The sequence below is a fragment of the Melospiza georgiana genome, chromosome 2, assembly GCF_028018845.1.
Source record: "Melospiza georgiana isolate bMelGeo1 chromosome 2, bMelGeo1.pri, whole genome shotgun sequence".
In the NCBI taxonomy this organism is placed as follows: domain Eukaryota; kingdom Metazoa; phylum Chordata; class Aves; order Passeriformes; family Passerellidae; genus Melospiza; species Melospiza georgiana.
The window spans coordinates 110,147,160-110,163,431 of NC_080431.1; the positions used below are offsets into that span (position 1 = coordinate 110,147,160).

The window sequence follows — 16,272 nt, forward strand, 5'->3', positions numbered from 1 at the left end:
ACTACTGAAGAATTTTTTTTTTTTTTTGCTTCTGTCCAGGACCTCTTTCTGATGTCATTTTCTTTCCCTTCTCCCTCTATCACCCTGAAGCAGAAACAGCTGCAATGAAGTGCTCATTTGTAAAGGCAGTCACCTGGCCTAAGTTCAAGCATTTTAAAGAAGCAAGGAGGAAGATAATGAATGCCACCTGTTCCCACTTCAAAATCCTGATTACTGGAGCAGCAGAGAAAAGAAAAAGAGCCCCAACAAATTTGGAAAGAGGTAAATATCTCTGCTATCCACCTGGAGGAAAAAGATTTAAAGAAGTAAATGGGGAAACGTCTTTGTGATCTGGACCCTTAAGAAGGGAGAGTTTGTAGAAGGACTGACCTCTCTTCATCAGCAAAATATTTTCATTTCTGTATATTCCTAGGGTGATGATGCCACTCCACAGCTGTTGCCTTGTTTTTTTCAGTTCAGTTCAGAACATACCATTCAAGAAATCATCTGCCAAGCTTATATCCTGAAAATTCACTCTCTGGGATCACTAATGTCCCCTGGGAGATTTGCCAGGTGACCTGTGTTCCACTGCTTCTTCCACTCAGTATTGAAAGCAATTGCTAAAGAGCCTAAATGTCCATGGAGACATGGTGATTACAGAGATGGAAAAATCTACCTCAAGTAACCCCTAAATAAAATGACAGAGAAAGAGCATTAGAAAAATTGGATCTAATCAAAATAGCAAGCTGAAAGTTAGGGATTGGTGGGATAGAAGACTATGAGAAATAAAGCTTCCACTGCTCTCCCAGCATACTATGTGGTCAGTGCTTCATGAAAGTCTCTTACTTTATCTCAATCCATTTAAGGATGTACTTAGAAAATTCATCCGGATGCAAATTTCACATTACTATCTGAACCTCTTTAAAAAAACCAAAAAAGCTACAAACTAACACAAAAAGCCACCTGTTCATCACTGAAAACATTATATAAGAGGAATAAAAATATCACCACCCATAAAGAAAAGGAATTTGTTTGAAAAATAAATAGATTTTACGCTATCACAAAATCTACCCTCATTTTAAGAGAGTCTAAAGATTAAGAAAAAATCTTTGGGTAGCATCACTCTTTCAGTGTTAAAGAGATTTTTGGTGTTTGGGGTTTTCTGTTGAGTTTTGGAGGTGATTTGGTTTGTTCTTGGTTTGGTTTTTGTACAAGTCTAGAAATAGAGCTAAAATTGGGGGAAAGTACATACATCAGGCACCAGGTCCACTCTATTAGTAAAATATCATACCTGAAACTATAGCTATCTTTCCTTGTGACTAACTCTGCTTCCATTCCTGCCAATGCAGAGGAATAAAGTCAGAGGGTGAAAATGAAAAAAAAAGAAGAGAGCATCTGGACAACACTTTCTGGAGAACAAGGAAACAGACAAGAAAGTAGTGAAGAACTGGAGAAACAGGGAATTCTGACCACAAAAAAAAGGTAGAAACTGGAAAAATTGAACAGGGAGAACAGAGGAGCTAAATTCAGAGGTGTTTCTCATCTGAATGTTTATCATTCTATGTAAGTAAATCACAAACTATTTATAAAACACAGGATGTGTGAGACACCAAGTTTCCCTAAGAATTCATGTAAATCACTCTTGGACAACTTTTCTTCAGTGCATACTAAAACTGTCTTCTTCAGGTACTAAATCTAAGGCACTCTGACACCAAGTCTCTAATGTACCTGCATCTTAGAGTGATTGAATTAGGGTCCTTCGAGAAGATTTTTTATTATTATAGGATACAGTTAGGAGCTCCTGAGCACGGAATGCCCTAGTGTGCCTATTCAATTGATTCCATCTGGAATCTTGAAGGACAGTTCAGTGTTCCCACACACTAAACATGAAATGCTAAGTCAACAAAAATCAAACATCAAACATTGGTTCATCTTAAAAATTACTGCATCAGGGCTTTGGAGGAAATGAGGAAATGAAACTCTTGCAGAGAACTTAGTGATTTAAGTCCAGAAGATGACTGGTGTGTCTTGGAAACTTGCCTCCAGGAATCTGACTGAACACTTGCCATTTCCCAGATAAGTGCAGTAACTACTGGACAAGAGACAAGACTTCTGTGGAGTAATTCTTCACTTCTATTGAAAATAGGCTCACTGTGCAGAAAGCTATGCAAGATTTATGGCAGCAGACAGAAGAAGACTAAAAGCAGGCTTGAGTTTTGCAGCCCTGAATTACAAAACCTGAATAAAGTGCATAAATTCCAGTAAGCAGGAAATTAATGTTCATCTGGTGAACTTTGCTCTGAACTGAACACAGCAGTGCATAAAATCTGACATAGGACACAGAAATTTGTCTAGACAGTCTCAGTCTGGTTTACTGGCAACAGCACTCCCCAACCAGGGACTGATCCTGAATAAATTCCTCTGCTCAGACTTCTGAATAAATTCCTCTAGAGAAGACAAAAATGAATTTCTGATTACTGATTTCAGACACCAGATATTACACGGTCCTGCAGAGCATGCAATCGGAATATCTGAGTATCAGATACCCTAATCAGGGAACAGATAGTCTGCTATTGTTTCTGGATGGAAAGGCATTGTGGAAAGATGACTGGGGGTAAAATCAGAGTCAATGGAGAATTATATTCACATCCTAAGAGAGGTTACAACGGTATGGTGATTTTAGGGAAAAATACAGTTTTGGCTTCCTGGATGGAATGAAGTTGGTGTGTCTGAAACCTGTTCTGGGTTGATTCCCCACACAGTGGGATTGTTTGTCAGTGTTTCCCATTGTCTTCAGATTTCAGAGCCCTCCTCACCATCTTGCCCTTATTCCCAGCTGCCACAAGGAGCAGCATGTGGAAATAGGCAGCATCTTTGTCTGGGGAAGCCACATGTACATGACCTGCAGAGAGTGTCTGTCATCTTCTTGTCCCATCTGCCTCGGGGAACTAAGTCAAGGGGGCAACCATCTTTTTGTGAGAAAAACACCCTCTCTCCCTGTATACTTTTTTTTTAATCATTATTGCTGTTGTTGCTGTCCATTTCTTATTCCATTGCTGTTTGCTTTCAATAAATTGTGATCCCAATCCAAAGTCTGCTTTTGTTCCTCCCTTGGCAGAGGGGGCAGAGGGAAGGGAGAGGCTTATTTGGAGTTTAATTTCTGGATGGTGTTTAAAACACTGCAGAGTTAAAAAGTTCACCTCCCTAATAACTTCAGTAGTCAGTGGCCTTGCAGGACAGTCCCCTCTAAGAGACAAGTATACACTTAAGGCATCAGTAGTAGGAGAAAGAGGTTGGGAGGCTTATCACATTGGGAAGAGCAATCCTGCTTTAGAAGCAACAGTGGCAAGAACTGGGTTTTTTTAGATATATTGGCTGGCACATCTTCCTTAAGCCATGTTCATACAACCCCCAGAGAACTCTGAATTTTATACAGCATAGACTAGAAGAAGGCAACTTCTGAGAGAGGCTAAAAACTCAAATCAGCTGGTGGAATAACATGAAAGGTTTTGAAAACAAAGGCCAACTTCTCCAGCTGTGTCCTTGTGAGGCAAATCCATACATTGAATTCAACAGCTTTGAGAGGCTTTCAAAGAACACCACATTTCCCCCCTCTAAATACCCACAGGAAAATCTCCTTCTCCCTCTGGGACAACTTCAAAGGCTTAGTTTTGGATCTACTCCTTGCTATTCTCAAAAGTTTCCAAGTCTGTACTGCTTGAGACTATCTTCTTGGTATACAGACTGAAATTCCAGAAAAGGATCTGAGCTGTTAATATTTGGTTGTGCTGTGAAAAGCTCTCCCTCCATGAGAGGATTTAGTAGGACACAAAACGCAGCACCCAGGTCAAAGCAAAGAGTCACTCATTTAAAAGCATGCTGAAACACCCACAGAGGAAGCAGCTAAACCCCACACGCAACAGACAGACTGCCCTCAAGCCCTGTACAGCCATCTGTCACAGTGAAAAGCTGCTTTTCCCACCTGTGGCTGTGGAGGAGAGCGTTGAAAGCCAATCCATCAGACCAGCTCGTGGTGAAATTGGTAACGTTGACCTGCGGGTACTTGCGAGTCGATTGACGGACCCAGCTCAGCAGAATCATCTCACTGTTTGTCTGCTGCAGCCCAGCCATGATGTTCTTCATTACATCTTTGACCTGCAATAAAAGACAGAATTTGATAAATGACTGAACTTATTAAAAGCTGACTCTTTCTTTTCCTGAAATGAAAAACCTTCAGTTAAATAAGTTTCAACCCTAAAGAAAAACTGCTAAGTAATTAAAGAACGTACTTGTTTTCTCAATATAATGGCAGAAATCAATTCTGAATGCTTAAAGACAGCAGCTACTGACATGTATGAATTCATTCATCCCTGTGCCATAGGTGAAGCAGGGACAGAGAAAGCACATTTGTTAGCATCACTTGTGGTAACAGAGTTCTTTCAAACTAAGTATTTCTCCTTGTGGTTTTATTTGATCTGGAAATACACCCTTAGTTAATTTGATACATTACAGCAAAATTTGATAAAATGATTAATAGCATAAACCGTGCATCATGTTTTTGACTTAAAGGTGCAAAATGCATTTGCATACATGCACTTGGATGAAAAGTCAATTTATTGCATGCATTAAAAGAGTATTTTATTATTTTAATGAAGTTAATATTCCTTTTTCACTAGAGAGAGTTTACCAATCTACAGTTATTATTTTACAAAAAGCCTAAAGACTTTTATAAATATTATCCTGGAGTTTGACATAATGCAGTAGATTTTTTATTTCCTATCAATTTCTCTACTAGTTAAAGAGCACATAAAACTTCTATTAAGAATTATTTTCCTGTAAAGTAGCACCTTTTAAATAAATTTTTTCCCCATACATCTTTTAGAATAGCAGCTCTTTTAAATTATTCCCTAAGATATAAATTAACTATAAAGTTGCTTATTGCTGCTTATTCACTTAGGGAATATTGCATTTCATGATCATTTTCCCCTTGAATTCCTCTGCTGCTAGGAGTATCAGTCATTTAAAGAACAATATTCATGCAGAATCTACTTTATGATAAAGTGTGGACCACTTTGAAACTGTAAAGATTGTAAGATAATATGCAGAAGCTGCAATCTCAAAGAACAGTCAACAAAAACAATGACAATTCATTACTATGACATATTAGAAAAAAACAGAGATAACCTTTTATTGCTGAGTACAGTAAATTGCTCACTAGTTTCACAGTAATTAATTCAATCATTGGATTTTGTGAAGATATAAATTACTGAAATAACATTTTGGGTTTAGGTCTCAGATGCATATTGACCAAAGAGTATCAGTGCCCTTAATTTTCCTTTTGAGCCTTAGGTGTAAACTTTACATTATATGTTATTAATTTCTAAGATGGAAGGAGAAATTTATCCTCTAAATTTCATGGGACATGTTCCTGACTTCAGTCTTAGATTTTAATTTGCACCAATGAAAATTAATATAAATTCTGTCAGATAGGAATAGTTTTATTGTTGTTTCCATTTTTACATCAGGAGACAGAAAATAAAGTGTAAGAAAATTAGGAAATATACTCTTTATTTTTGCTTCATATGTCTGAGTGGGTGTTTTGCATTTCTTGACATTTTTAACATCTTTACTTTTGAGAGGTGCCAAAGTTGATTTACATAATGTAGCAAGAAGCTGAGATTTGGCCTCTGTATTCCCAAGCACCTTTACTACTATAAAAATACAGAATCTTATTTTTTTTTCAATAATCTGGATGCTGAAAAAGAATAAAACTTTTGCAATTATCATCTGTTGCACCAAACATAAGCAATGAGAAAGACTAGAAAATACTAAAGTTATGGAGACTTGTCCAAGCTAAGATTTCATTGTTCATTTTGTTTTTTATCATATGCTTATAGATTTTTCTGAATATCATAATTTCTGAACAATACAACACACATTTGCATTAAAGGGTAATTGAATATCAGGAACACCATATTTAGAAATAGTTCATAACACAGATTATGTGTTTGAGCTGATATCAAAGAGAAAGGAGCTATGTCTATGAACAGAGATGATTAGACAAAATTAGTAAAAAAATGGGCCATCATGAAGGAAATTATTCAGAAGAAGCCAGGTAATAAATCCAAATACAGCATTTGTTTTTACTTTTCTGTAAATGAGTACAAAACAGCTTCAATCTCACCTTATTGAGTTAAATATGCTTACAGTTGATAAAGTTTTGCTTTTCTTCTCCTGTATTTCTTTGCAACAATAAAGACTGTTAAATTTATGATTTTTTGTAACATCCTAGGGAGAGTCAGACATTTAAAATAACAGAGTAAAAGGGTCTGACCTCATCCTGAATGCTGAGGCCCCTTCCTGTTCAATGAGAATTGGTGGATAACTCCACTTCTACAGCTGGAGCCACCCTGCCCACCTGAGTGTCCTGAGGGGCATTTCCATCCCATCCCACCTGGCACCTTGGCAGCACCATGCCACACCTGCAGCACAGCTCCACCCTGTCTGCAGGATGGCTGGGTCCTGAAGCAGGATCAGTGCCTGAGCACAACAGTGCTGGCTGATATTCTGGTGAAAAGGCAGCTTTTTGAAGGCTCCTTGGCTAAGATGTACTGCTGGAAAAGTGGCACACAGAGATGTGTTCGTGTCAGCCTGAAGAGCTTCCAGACAAACTCCCTCAGCATCCAGGCTCAAATGCTGCAGCTATTTCAAAGTGCCTCTGCTTCTTGCTGCCAGGTGATGAGTTGACCTCTGCTACCCATTTCTTTTTTACCTCTCCTTTCTAATGCAGTGTATCCTGGCAGGACACAAAGCTTTCAGGCGTAGGAAACTCTGACTTCCAGAGAACAGATATTCTTGCTCTTCCTGGGGAATGGACATGTGCTATGGCAAAAGGAAAAGATTAAATTTTGATAGAAGGGGGAGGAAGGACAATACAGACATCACTGAGATGGCTTCAGAAATGCCAGGCTGCCAGAAGGAAAGCTGTGGACAGAATGAGAGCACTGCTGCTCCTGTCACAACATGAAGACAGTGGCCAAAAGCAGCACAGCCAGCCCTGGCTCACAGCACCAATGGACCTTTGATCTTCCCACTGCAGGGCCATGTCCTGGAATCTGGGCATGTGTTGCTGTGTGTGGAAGATGAAAAGGAACACAGCATGATCCCAGGCTCACACCACATCTCTTTCACCTAAAACCAACACTCAGGCATGTAACATTTTATAAGACTGGCACTTAGCTTCAGTATGCCAGATCCTAGAAAAGAGGGAGGGAAGAAATAATCTGAAAAGAAAACTGTTCTCAAAGCAAGAATTTTTCATTTTTCTTAATAAAATAGGAACCTTACATCTCTCTGACAGAATCACTTAGCATTTTTTACTTGCTAGATCTCAAGTATTCTGACTGCATAGATTACATTTTTATAGCTAGAACCACTAAACTCTTTCCAAGTACATTTGATAGAACATTTTAAAGGACATTTTTATAGATATTCAAGACACCTATCAAAGTAAAGGATATTCTTTGTTCATTGATTCAGGGAGGATTGACAGAAGCATTTCATTTCCATAATCAAAAATCAAAATTAAAATGGTAATTCATATTAAAATACTGATGTGCACAATAACCCTGATGCTTTTAGTAAGTCTCCAAATGAGGCTGTCAGGCTGTTGAAATACTCCCCTCTGAAATATTTTCCTTATGCATAGATCTATTATTTTATTATTTTTCTCAGAGAAAGTCAAGACTTGGGCCACATTTTTTTGCTAGGGGTTTTCTTTCATGCTTTACATGAAAATAAAAACTCCTAAAAACATAACACTTTACACACTATCATATAGAATGTTTTCCCACTCTTAAAGGAGTTCATTAAATATAACAAAAATTAATAGTTTTCCTCTGTTTTCACTTAAATGTTAATGCTGTAGTGAGGCTGGGATCACAGAGCTGGGAGAAAGAGGGCAGCAGCTTCAAGGAAACAGAATCTGATGGATTCAGTCCCATAAAGAGCTTTGGGAGCAGGTGCTAAACTCAGAACAATGGCTCAATTTCAGGTAAAATTTTAATAGTAATCTGAATAAAACAGGCTACATAAGAACACAATTACCACAGGGGATACAGAAAGCCATATTTCCACCGCTCAGATGCACTGCCTCTACCACCTCAACCCCTGCCTCTCCTCAATGGGACTGCTGATATCCATTTGGATTGTTACTTGCCACAGTCATAGTTTCTGGAAAAATCACTTTGCCCAGGATCCTTCTCCTGGGAAGTTGAGAAGCCTCAGAGAAAAGAGAAAAGAATATGATCTCATTTGCTTCTCCTGTGCTTTGCTGCTTTGGAATGTGTTTGGAGAGTGTTTATCCAACAGGTGATTGTTCCATTGGTTTCATGTGAATTGTTTTGACTTATTGGCCAATCAGGGCCAAGCTGTGTCGAGGCTCTGGAAGAGGTCACAAGTTTTCATTGTTATCTTTTAGCCTTCTGTCTGTATCCTTTCTGTATTCTTTAGTATAGTTTAGTATAGCATTTTTTAATATATTATAGTATCTTAAAATAATAAATTAGCCTTCTAAAAGAACATGGAGTCAGATTCATCATTCCTTCCTTTGTTTAGGAGCCCCACAAATACAATAGGTACTGGCATTGTTCCTTTCAAGCATCTTTCTTCTACCATCTCTTTTCTTAAACTATTTTTCTACAAAGAGATTAAAATTTTTGTGAGACCATCACACTGTCATATGTAAGTATAGTTGTGCCCTTATGTGGTCCTGGCTGCAGGACATGAAACTGGAAAAGCTTCTTGCCTGTTCATCTACAACAACACAAGTCTTCACACCAACACTAATCTCATGTCTTTTCACGTTGCTTTTTGTTTTAGATGTAGAGAGATGAATTTCCTCTAAGTGACTCTTCTCAGGGTCTGCAAAAGCAGGACTGCACCAAATAACACAAACTACACGAACATGCACTAAATCAAATAGCCTGTGTATTCCTATTCATTTGTCTTTAGGCCTTCCACAGACCACAAACAAATGTGGTAGTCTTGGTATTTTACCAAGATGAGACAAGTGGCAGATAAGTTTGGCGGCCCTGACTCTGTATTAACAACTTATTTTGTTTCCAGCTGCTTCTTGCCAGGGACAATCTGGGATATGGAAACGAACAAGAATTTGGAAGAAGAATTTCTTAAGAAATTTACAGCTTTGTGTCACCATAAGTCCTGTCAGTATGTAAGATCATACCTACCTATAAACAGGGCAGAAAAATAACAAATATATTCTAGATCATGCAATTAACTTCAAAATTTGAGAGAAAATCTGGAAAAGAATGGACTTTCTCCACAGAGCTGTAAATAAGCAAATTTACTTTGAACTCTTCCAATACTTTGAGGGAAATAGGAAGCAAACTAATGGCTCTGAGTGTTTTGGGTTTTTTTAAGGAGAAATGCCAAAATATAAATCTTTCTTTTTTTTTTTTTAATTAATCATCATTTAGCAACAACAACAATGTTATTATTTAATAATGGGTTCTTGTTTTCAATCAGCTTTTAGCTACTCTTTAGGAAAAAAACCTAAAATTGAATTTTAGACAAATTGGAATCTTATTTACAGAAATTTAAATACCTGCCATCACAGGTATCACCCGGCTCAAGATGAAGCTTGAAATGTATCATTTTTGCACTGCTAACAAAAGTTTTTTGGTTTTTACATGGCTGCTGTCAAAAAGCTCATCAGGCTACACCAGAACCTGTGTCTTCTGTGTGTCTGTGCAAGTACATGTTAAAAGGAATGGTGGGAATGGCTGAAAAGAAATTAGTAAGTACACAGCTAATACTAAAGCACACCTTTAACACTGCTTCAGGATAAAATATGAAAAAAAAAATATTAATTTGAACATTATTAGTCACCTCAGTCCATAATTTATTCAAATTAAAACAGAGTGATTCAAGGATTTTTGGTAAAAGTTGTATAGCTAGGTATCATATTCCATCTGCTCTTAATAAGCAATTTAGACCAATTTTATGCAATTAAACTAGGAATATTGAAACAGAGACAAAGGAAGCAGTGAGTTAACAATCTGCAGCTTTTCTCTGTTGCTATTGTCCTGTAAAATGAGAATAAAATTGTTCCCTACTCAGATGAATGATACACATCTTATTTTTGATAAGAGTGCTTCAGTTTTAAAGTCTTTTAAGCTTTGTTTCCCACCACCTTTTCTTTTTATTCTATAAAACACTTGTGGATTATTGCTTGGGGAAAAGAGAACACTATGGACAGACTCTTAGCCCAGGTTCATACGAACACATGGATTCAGAGCATCTAAATGATAGATCTTTTTGAATTTTGATTTTACTGTCATTTCAGAATTTTTTAAGTGTCCTCATCTACCATGCTGGTTTTTATGTGATCCATTTCATATTTCTCCAAAGAGAAAGGAAGCTAAATGAGCCACATCTGCTTCAATAAATAGGCAGTCTAGCAGCTTTTTAATGTTCTAAAAATAATTCTTGGCAGGATGGGTCAGCAGCAAATAGCAACTGATGTGATTATTTCATTAAAATGGAGAAGTCACTCTTTCTAAGATACCAAAAGGAAATCCACACTGGGTTTGTCTATCCATTTTTTTTAGGTTAACTCATATATATCATCTTGCAATATCTGTGATATTACAAAAAAAGTCAAAAAAGTTTCTGCTAATCCTGTAAAAACTATTTTTTCTTCTTAACATTGTCAATATCCTTGATAATATGTTAGCAGACTGCCATAATATTTGCTGATTTAGCACATTGCAGTGTCTATGTTTACTTTGTAGGTTGTTGCTAGATAACAATGGAGAAGAGATCAGTGAAGTAAAGGTATTTCGTTAGGAAGTAATGAGCAGTGCCACTCACCTGCCAGTGGAGGATTATATTCCAGATCAAACCAAGGGTCAGCTTATGATTTCCATCCACAATATCTGAGCTCCCTATATTTACCAAATCAACCTATTATAGAAAGAAAAAATAATTGTTAAATATTAATAACAAGCATAAGAGGCTGGAAGGATATGAAGGAATAGGCTAACGTAAATCTCCCATTTCTTTTCTGTTGTTCCATAAACATACAACTCACATTGTATATAAATGGAACAATTAATGTTCTGGGAAAAAAAACAGCAGTGATCTGGTAGGAGTTCCTATTATTCCAGTTACAGCATGTTGTGAACCATAAAATGAAAAGCAATAGTTATAATAACTCAAATATTTTTCATATGAAGCTTCTACAATTACAAATCACACAGACAGATAAACTACTGTACTCTGCTTTGTACTACCTTACATAATATAATTTTCTGAATGTTAACACACACAAATCTAGGCACTGTAAGAACCTACAAACCCAAGACATTATATATTTAAATTAAAATAGGACTTAATTTTCCTTAATTCAATGCCATATTGTATAAAGAAATATACAGGATGTGCTCTGGCATACAGATAAAGAAGTGATTGTGATCTAACAAGTTTTTTCCACAACAGTTCATCCAGTAATGTTGTTTTCCATAATTGCATCATGCATTTGCCATTTCATAATGCATCATTATTTACCACCATGGAATTTTCCTTCCTCCACATGGGAAATGATCCTTCACCCTCCCCCACTTTTTATACTATCTGAATAAGGAAGCCAAACTCAGGGTTATAAATGGAAAACTATAAGCTGTTCTGCATATTTGGATAGAATTATGACTCTAAAATTGGCATCCTTGCTGTTTCATAGATGCAATTTTTCATGGTCAGAACTGATGGTTTTTATTGCAAAGTGCCCCATTCCTTCACAAACTACATTCTACAATCTCTAGTGCAGTTCTGAAGTTATTTGATGTTGCATCTGCAAATTTAATAAAGTTTTAACCCTCAAAACAAGATGCTTTATTCTAATTTTTTTTTTCAATGCATCTATGTATAGGTCATTTTTGCAAACCACAAATCAGATATTTTATCAAGAACTCAAAAACTCTTAAAGAGCTCAATTCTTTAATAATTCGACATTTTGCACTAAAAGCACATGAGACTGGCTATCTATTCTAACCATCAATGTCTTGGAACACATCCCCAAATGGAATTTAGACTTCACATGCTAAATTTAAAATGGAATCCCCTGCAGCAAGTGACACCCTACAATTAGAGTTCATTAGGGCAGTGCCTGGGCATTCTACAGACCAAATCCATTTTTGGAAGGGGAAGCCTGGACACACAGAGCCCACATCTGTTCTACTGAAGCAGAGGAACATTGCCCAGTTTGCCAAAGACAGGTCTAAGGCTGTACTGGGGAAAACCCTCCACCCCTCACATCCCCCATGGTCCTCCCTCAGTAATTTCACTTTCCTATGGGAAGAAAAATCCTGTGAAATGGATTGACTGGAAGCAGCAGCACTGTTCAGTGTTACCACCCAGAACCTCAGAGCAAAGATGGAACATATCAGCAGAAAAATCTGGACTAGTCACAGGCTTTAATTCACTTTAGAACCATTGATTTTGCATTCTTGATGTCCCAGAGAAATAATTTGTCAAATTATTGAAGCTTAAGGAAGCTATTTCAGAACCAGGTCTTTTGCTTTCATACAAGACACGGTATATCTTTACATGTACTGTACCAATTTTTACATAGTTTATAAGGTTTTCATTACATGGATATAATGGCCACTGGATGACCACTTCACTTTCTAAAACATTGTTTCTTCTTCTAACTTCTAAAGTTGGAATACTCTGTTTTCTTCCCAGATTTGAAAGGGACTTTCCAGATTTGTGTTCTGGAAAATAAGTGAAGAACACACCAGTGGGTTTATTGGAAAGGTACTGAGTACTTCAAAAAGTATTTTCTATGACTTTTGTAGCCAGTTATGCAATCAAAACCTTCTTGTATAGTGTAAAATAATGCACTGATGATTTTTTTCCCAATAATGTCAAATGTTGCACATTTTGAACAATTAGAAACTTTTCCTTCTATTTATTTACATCAAATACCATTAAAAAATCAAGCTGGAGGTCTTTATGTCAATCTTGTAGGGTCACTTTCATTTATGTACAAATCTTTAGGTGGATTACCTTAAATTTATAAAATCAATAACTTTATTCAGCACTTGAGATCAAGCATTACTGACCTCCTGCAGCTATCAAGAAATCCAATATAATATACAACACAGAATACAGATATAATATAATATACAACACAGAATCTTTGTTTTGTCACCTCTTACTTTTAAGCAAGTGTTATGTGTTTTTTTAAATTTATTTTTGAGGAGAGTTATGATAAAAATAGTGGGCAGACAAAATGTCTGCTAAAATTATAGGTCCATTAGAATGCCTGCAAAAGGAAGATAACATGAGAATATTTACTCAAGAATGATTCACAGGATACTGGCTTGAAAAATCAATCTTTACAAAGTAGAATTGAAAGTGATATTGATATGATTAGTTTTTTGAATCATGAGAGACAGTTGCCTTTGAAACTTAATTAAATATTGTAGGAAAAGTCTTGGGTTTTCAGGGTTCATAATTGTCAGAGATTGCAAGTAAATATTTTGATAGGGAGCATCTGGTAATCACCTATATCTGACTTCTTGTATTTAACTTCTTAAAATTTATTTTATACATCATTCATTAGAATAAAATCATGCAGGTTGATCTGGCTTCAGACAGCACCCATTACAGATATATTAGCCAAAATTCACTGGGAGAGGATTTTAAACTCCTTACAACACATTTGACCCTGATGTTGAATGGGAAAGTATCCAATCCACATTGATAAAGCTGCTTTGACTCTATAGAAGTACTCTTTAGTGCTTTTATACTATGGACCAAGGTGTTTGATTCAACACCTAAAAAGCATTTTGTGTGCTGTCTACAGGCTGTTCTGAGCCTGTCTGGCTGAATACTTACATTATTTCTCTGCAAAAAGTGGATTGCTTTGTTGACATTGTTCAGAGCATGAACTTTTGTGGAGCCCTTTTCTTTTGCCTACAAAGAAAATAAAGCAAACTTTAATGTCCATAATCAGAATGTAGAGTACACGATATGTAACTCACATCTTATATTACACCTGTAGTTTTCTATTTCATAAATTTATGAGAATAGAATACTAACATACACTGGGATTATGCAGCTACCAACATGAAATAAAGTTAATTGTGAAAAAAACTGGATCCACAGTTAGAAAGTAATTTTCAATGAAGGAATCATTAAAATGCATATAAAATTAGCTCATTCTAGATTCTTTTTATCATGATTAGTTGTCTTCTGCATGGCACAATTTAAGAACATTGCTATGGCAACTAAACAGATAAGCATCAGTTTGTGTAATATTTATGTACAGGTGCATTATCTCTGGATTTTGATTCTCAGTCTGCCAGCCTTCTTATGAGAAGATGCTGTAGTTACAAATTTCAACCAGGAACACAAGAGAAGGCATTAAAAAATGTGTGTGACTCTGTCACTTTAGAATTTACAGGTTAATAAGAGGCAGCAGTTCTCTCTTTTCAGACAAGTACAATCAGAGAAGATGGATCATATGTATGAAATTAGAAAACCATTCTAATTCTACACATTAAATTCTATTCCAGCGAAAATCCAGATATCTAAATGAAACCTGCCTCAGCCTTGTTTCTCAGCGCCACACTTACTAAGTGTATCCAATAAAGCAGAATATTTTCATTTCAATTATAGGCCTTGCAAAGTGTTATTGCCTAATACAACTCTCACAAGGTTTCCTCAACTTCAAATGAAACTGAAACCTAATCAGACCCCTAAAAATAGTTTCCACATGCCCTCATCAATGGAAGAAATTAGTGAACTCAACTACTACAATTATCACAACTTTAAGACTTCAATACACAGTAAATGTGTTACAAAGCACTTACAAGTTTTTGGCCTGTAAGGCATTCCAGGAGCTCCAGAAGTTTTCGTCCATCTCGAAAATCATTAAAAAGGTCTTCAATGTGACGTCTTCCAAACTGAAATGAAACAATCCCTCTGGTTAGCTCAAAAGCCAAAAATAATAATTAAAAAAAAGACCAGAAAGCTGTAAAAAGCCAGTGTCAGAATATAAATGGAATGTAGGACAAAAAGTAAAAGAGGAAAACACATTTAGTCTCACAGGATTCTTACACATATATCTGTCCTAAACAGGGCTCTATTGTTTAAGAGACAATGACACTTTATTTCAAGTACATGTCATTATTTCAAACAAATAAGCCAGAACTAAATACTAACATATCTAGAAAACAAAGAAGACTTGGCAATCAAGGTGCAAATCAGGAAAAAATTAGGAAAATAATTAAAAAAAAAAAAGAAAAAACAAGAAAAGAAACAAGAAAAAAAATGCACTGGAAGTGATATAAAATTTAAGTGCCTAGTATGAGCTCAATGTGTCAGAAAAAACGCTGGAAGTACACAGAGAGAGATGAGCCAGATGTATACGAGTCAGGATCCTAAAAACAGATGTATTTTCATAGGCCATGGAATTGTACTGGATTGTGGCCTTATTTCTTTAAGGGACTGACAGAAAACTCACATTTTGTACTTAGGATCAGTGAAAGATGAAAGGAAATACTTGTGATTTTTCCCCATGCGACAATGTTAAAAAAAAAAATCACTCTTTCTAAAATTCAAACCAAGTTTCTGATCTGATGCTTTGACTAAAGCAAGAAATATTAAAATATAGACATATTTTTATAGTCTAGTCACCGAGCAAGTTTTATGTGCACCTATGAATTTTTAGATATTTTAGTATGTATGAGAGCTATTGAGAACCACAATAAAAAGTAGTGATTATTTTGTGCCATGCAAAATAATTTCACATGTCCACATTTTTTCTAATTTGTGAAGTTTGATGGATGCTTTGATTGATTTGAGAGCAAGTGTCTGTATTCTAATTTTCTAGTATTGATGCCATGATGACCTATATTGCACATCTTCCATTTTTACCACACAGCAACGTAAAATAGAGAGTCTGTGTTATAGAGAAAACATTTGCTTTCCTGTCAACAATGTTGTTCTGGTATTCACTGCAACCCTCATTAGAGCTGGGAATTTTATGAAAAACATATTTTGTTAGGAAGTACCTATTCATTTGGAAGGATATTTGAACAGAGGAGAGAATTAAGGACAGTATTCAGCTTGAAATTATTTTTTTTTCATCAACACATAGTTACTGGTACAGCACTGACTTGAGTGTATTAGCTATTTTCCAATGATCTTTCTCTCTGACTGCTCTTCTGAAGCAAAAGCTCTTTTCAATCCCTTCAGTTTTTG

The 16,272-nt window shown here is 36.1% G+C and overlaps 1 protein-coding gene across 1 annotated transcript in view; it reads right to left on the reverse strand.

Moving 5' to 3' along the window:
- The window catches only part of DMD (dystrophin), a 1,043,539-nt gene that overhangs the window by 769,898 nt on the left and 257,369 nt on the right, over positions 1-16,272 (reverse strand). Inside the window, 4 exon segments of the mRNA XM_058043463.1 lie at positions 3,962-4,134; positions 10,873-10,965; positions 13,903-13,980; positions 14,880-14,972. Coding sequence (XP_057899446.1) covers positions 3,962-4,134; positions 10,873-10,965; positions 13,903-13,980; positions 14,880-14,972 — 437 coding nt within the window.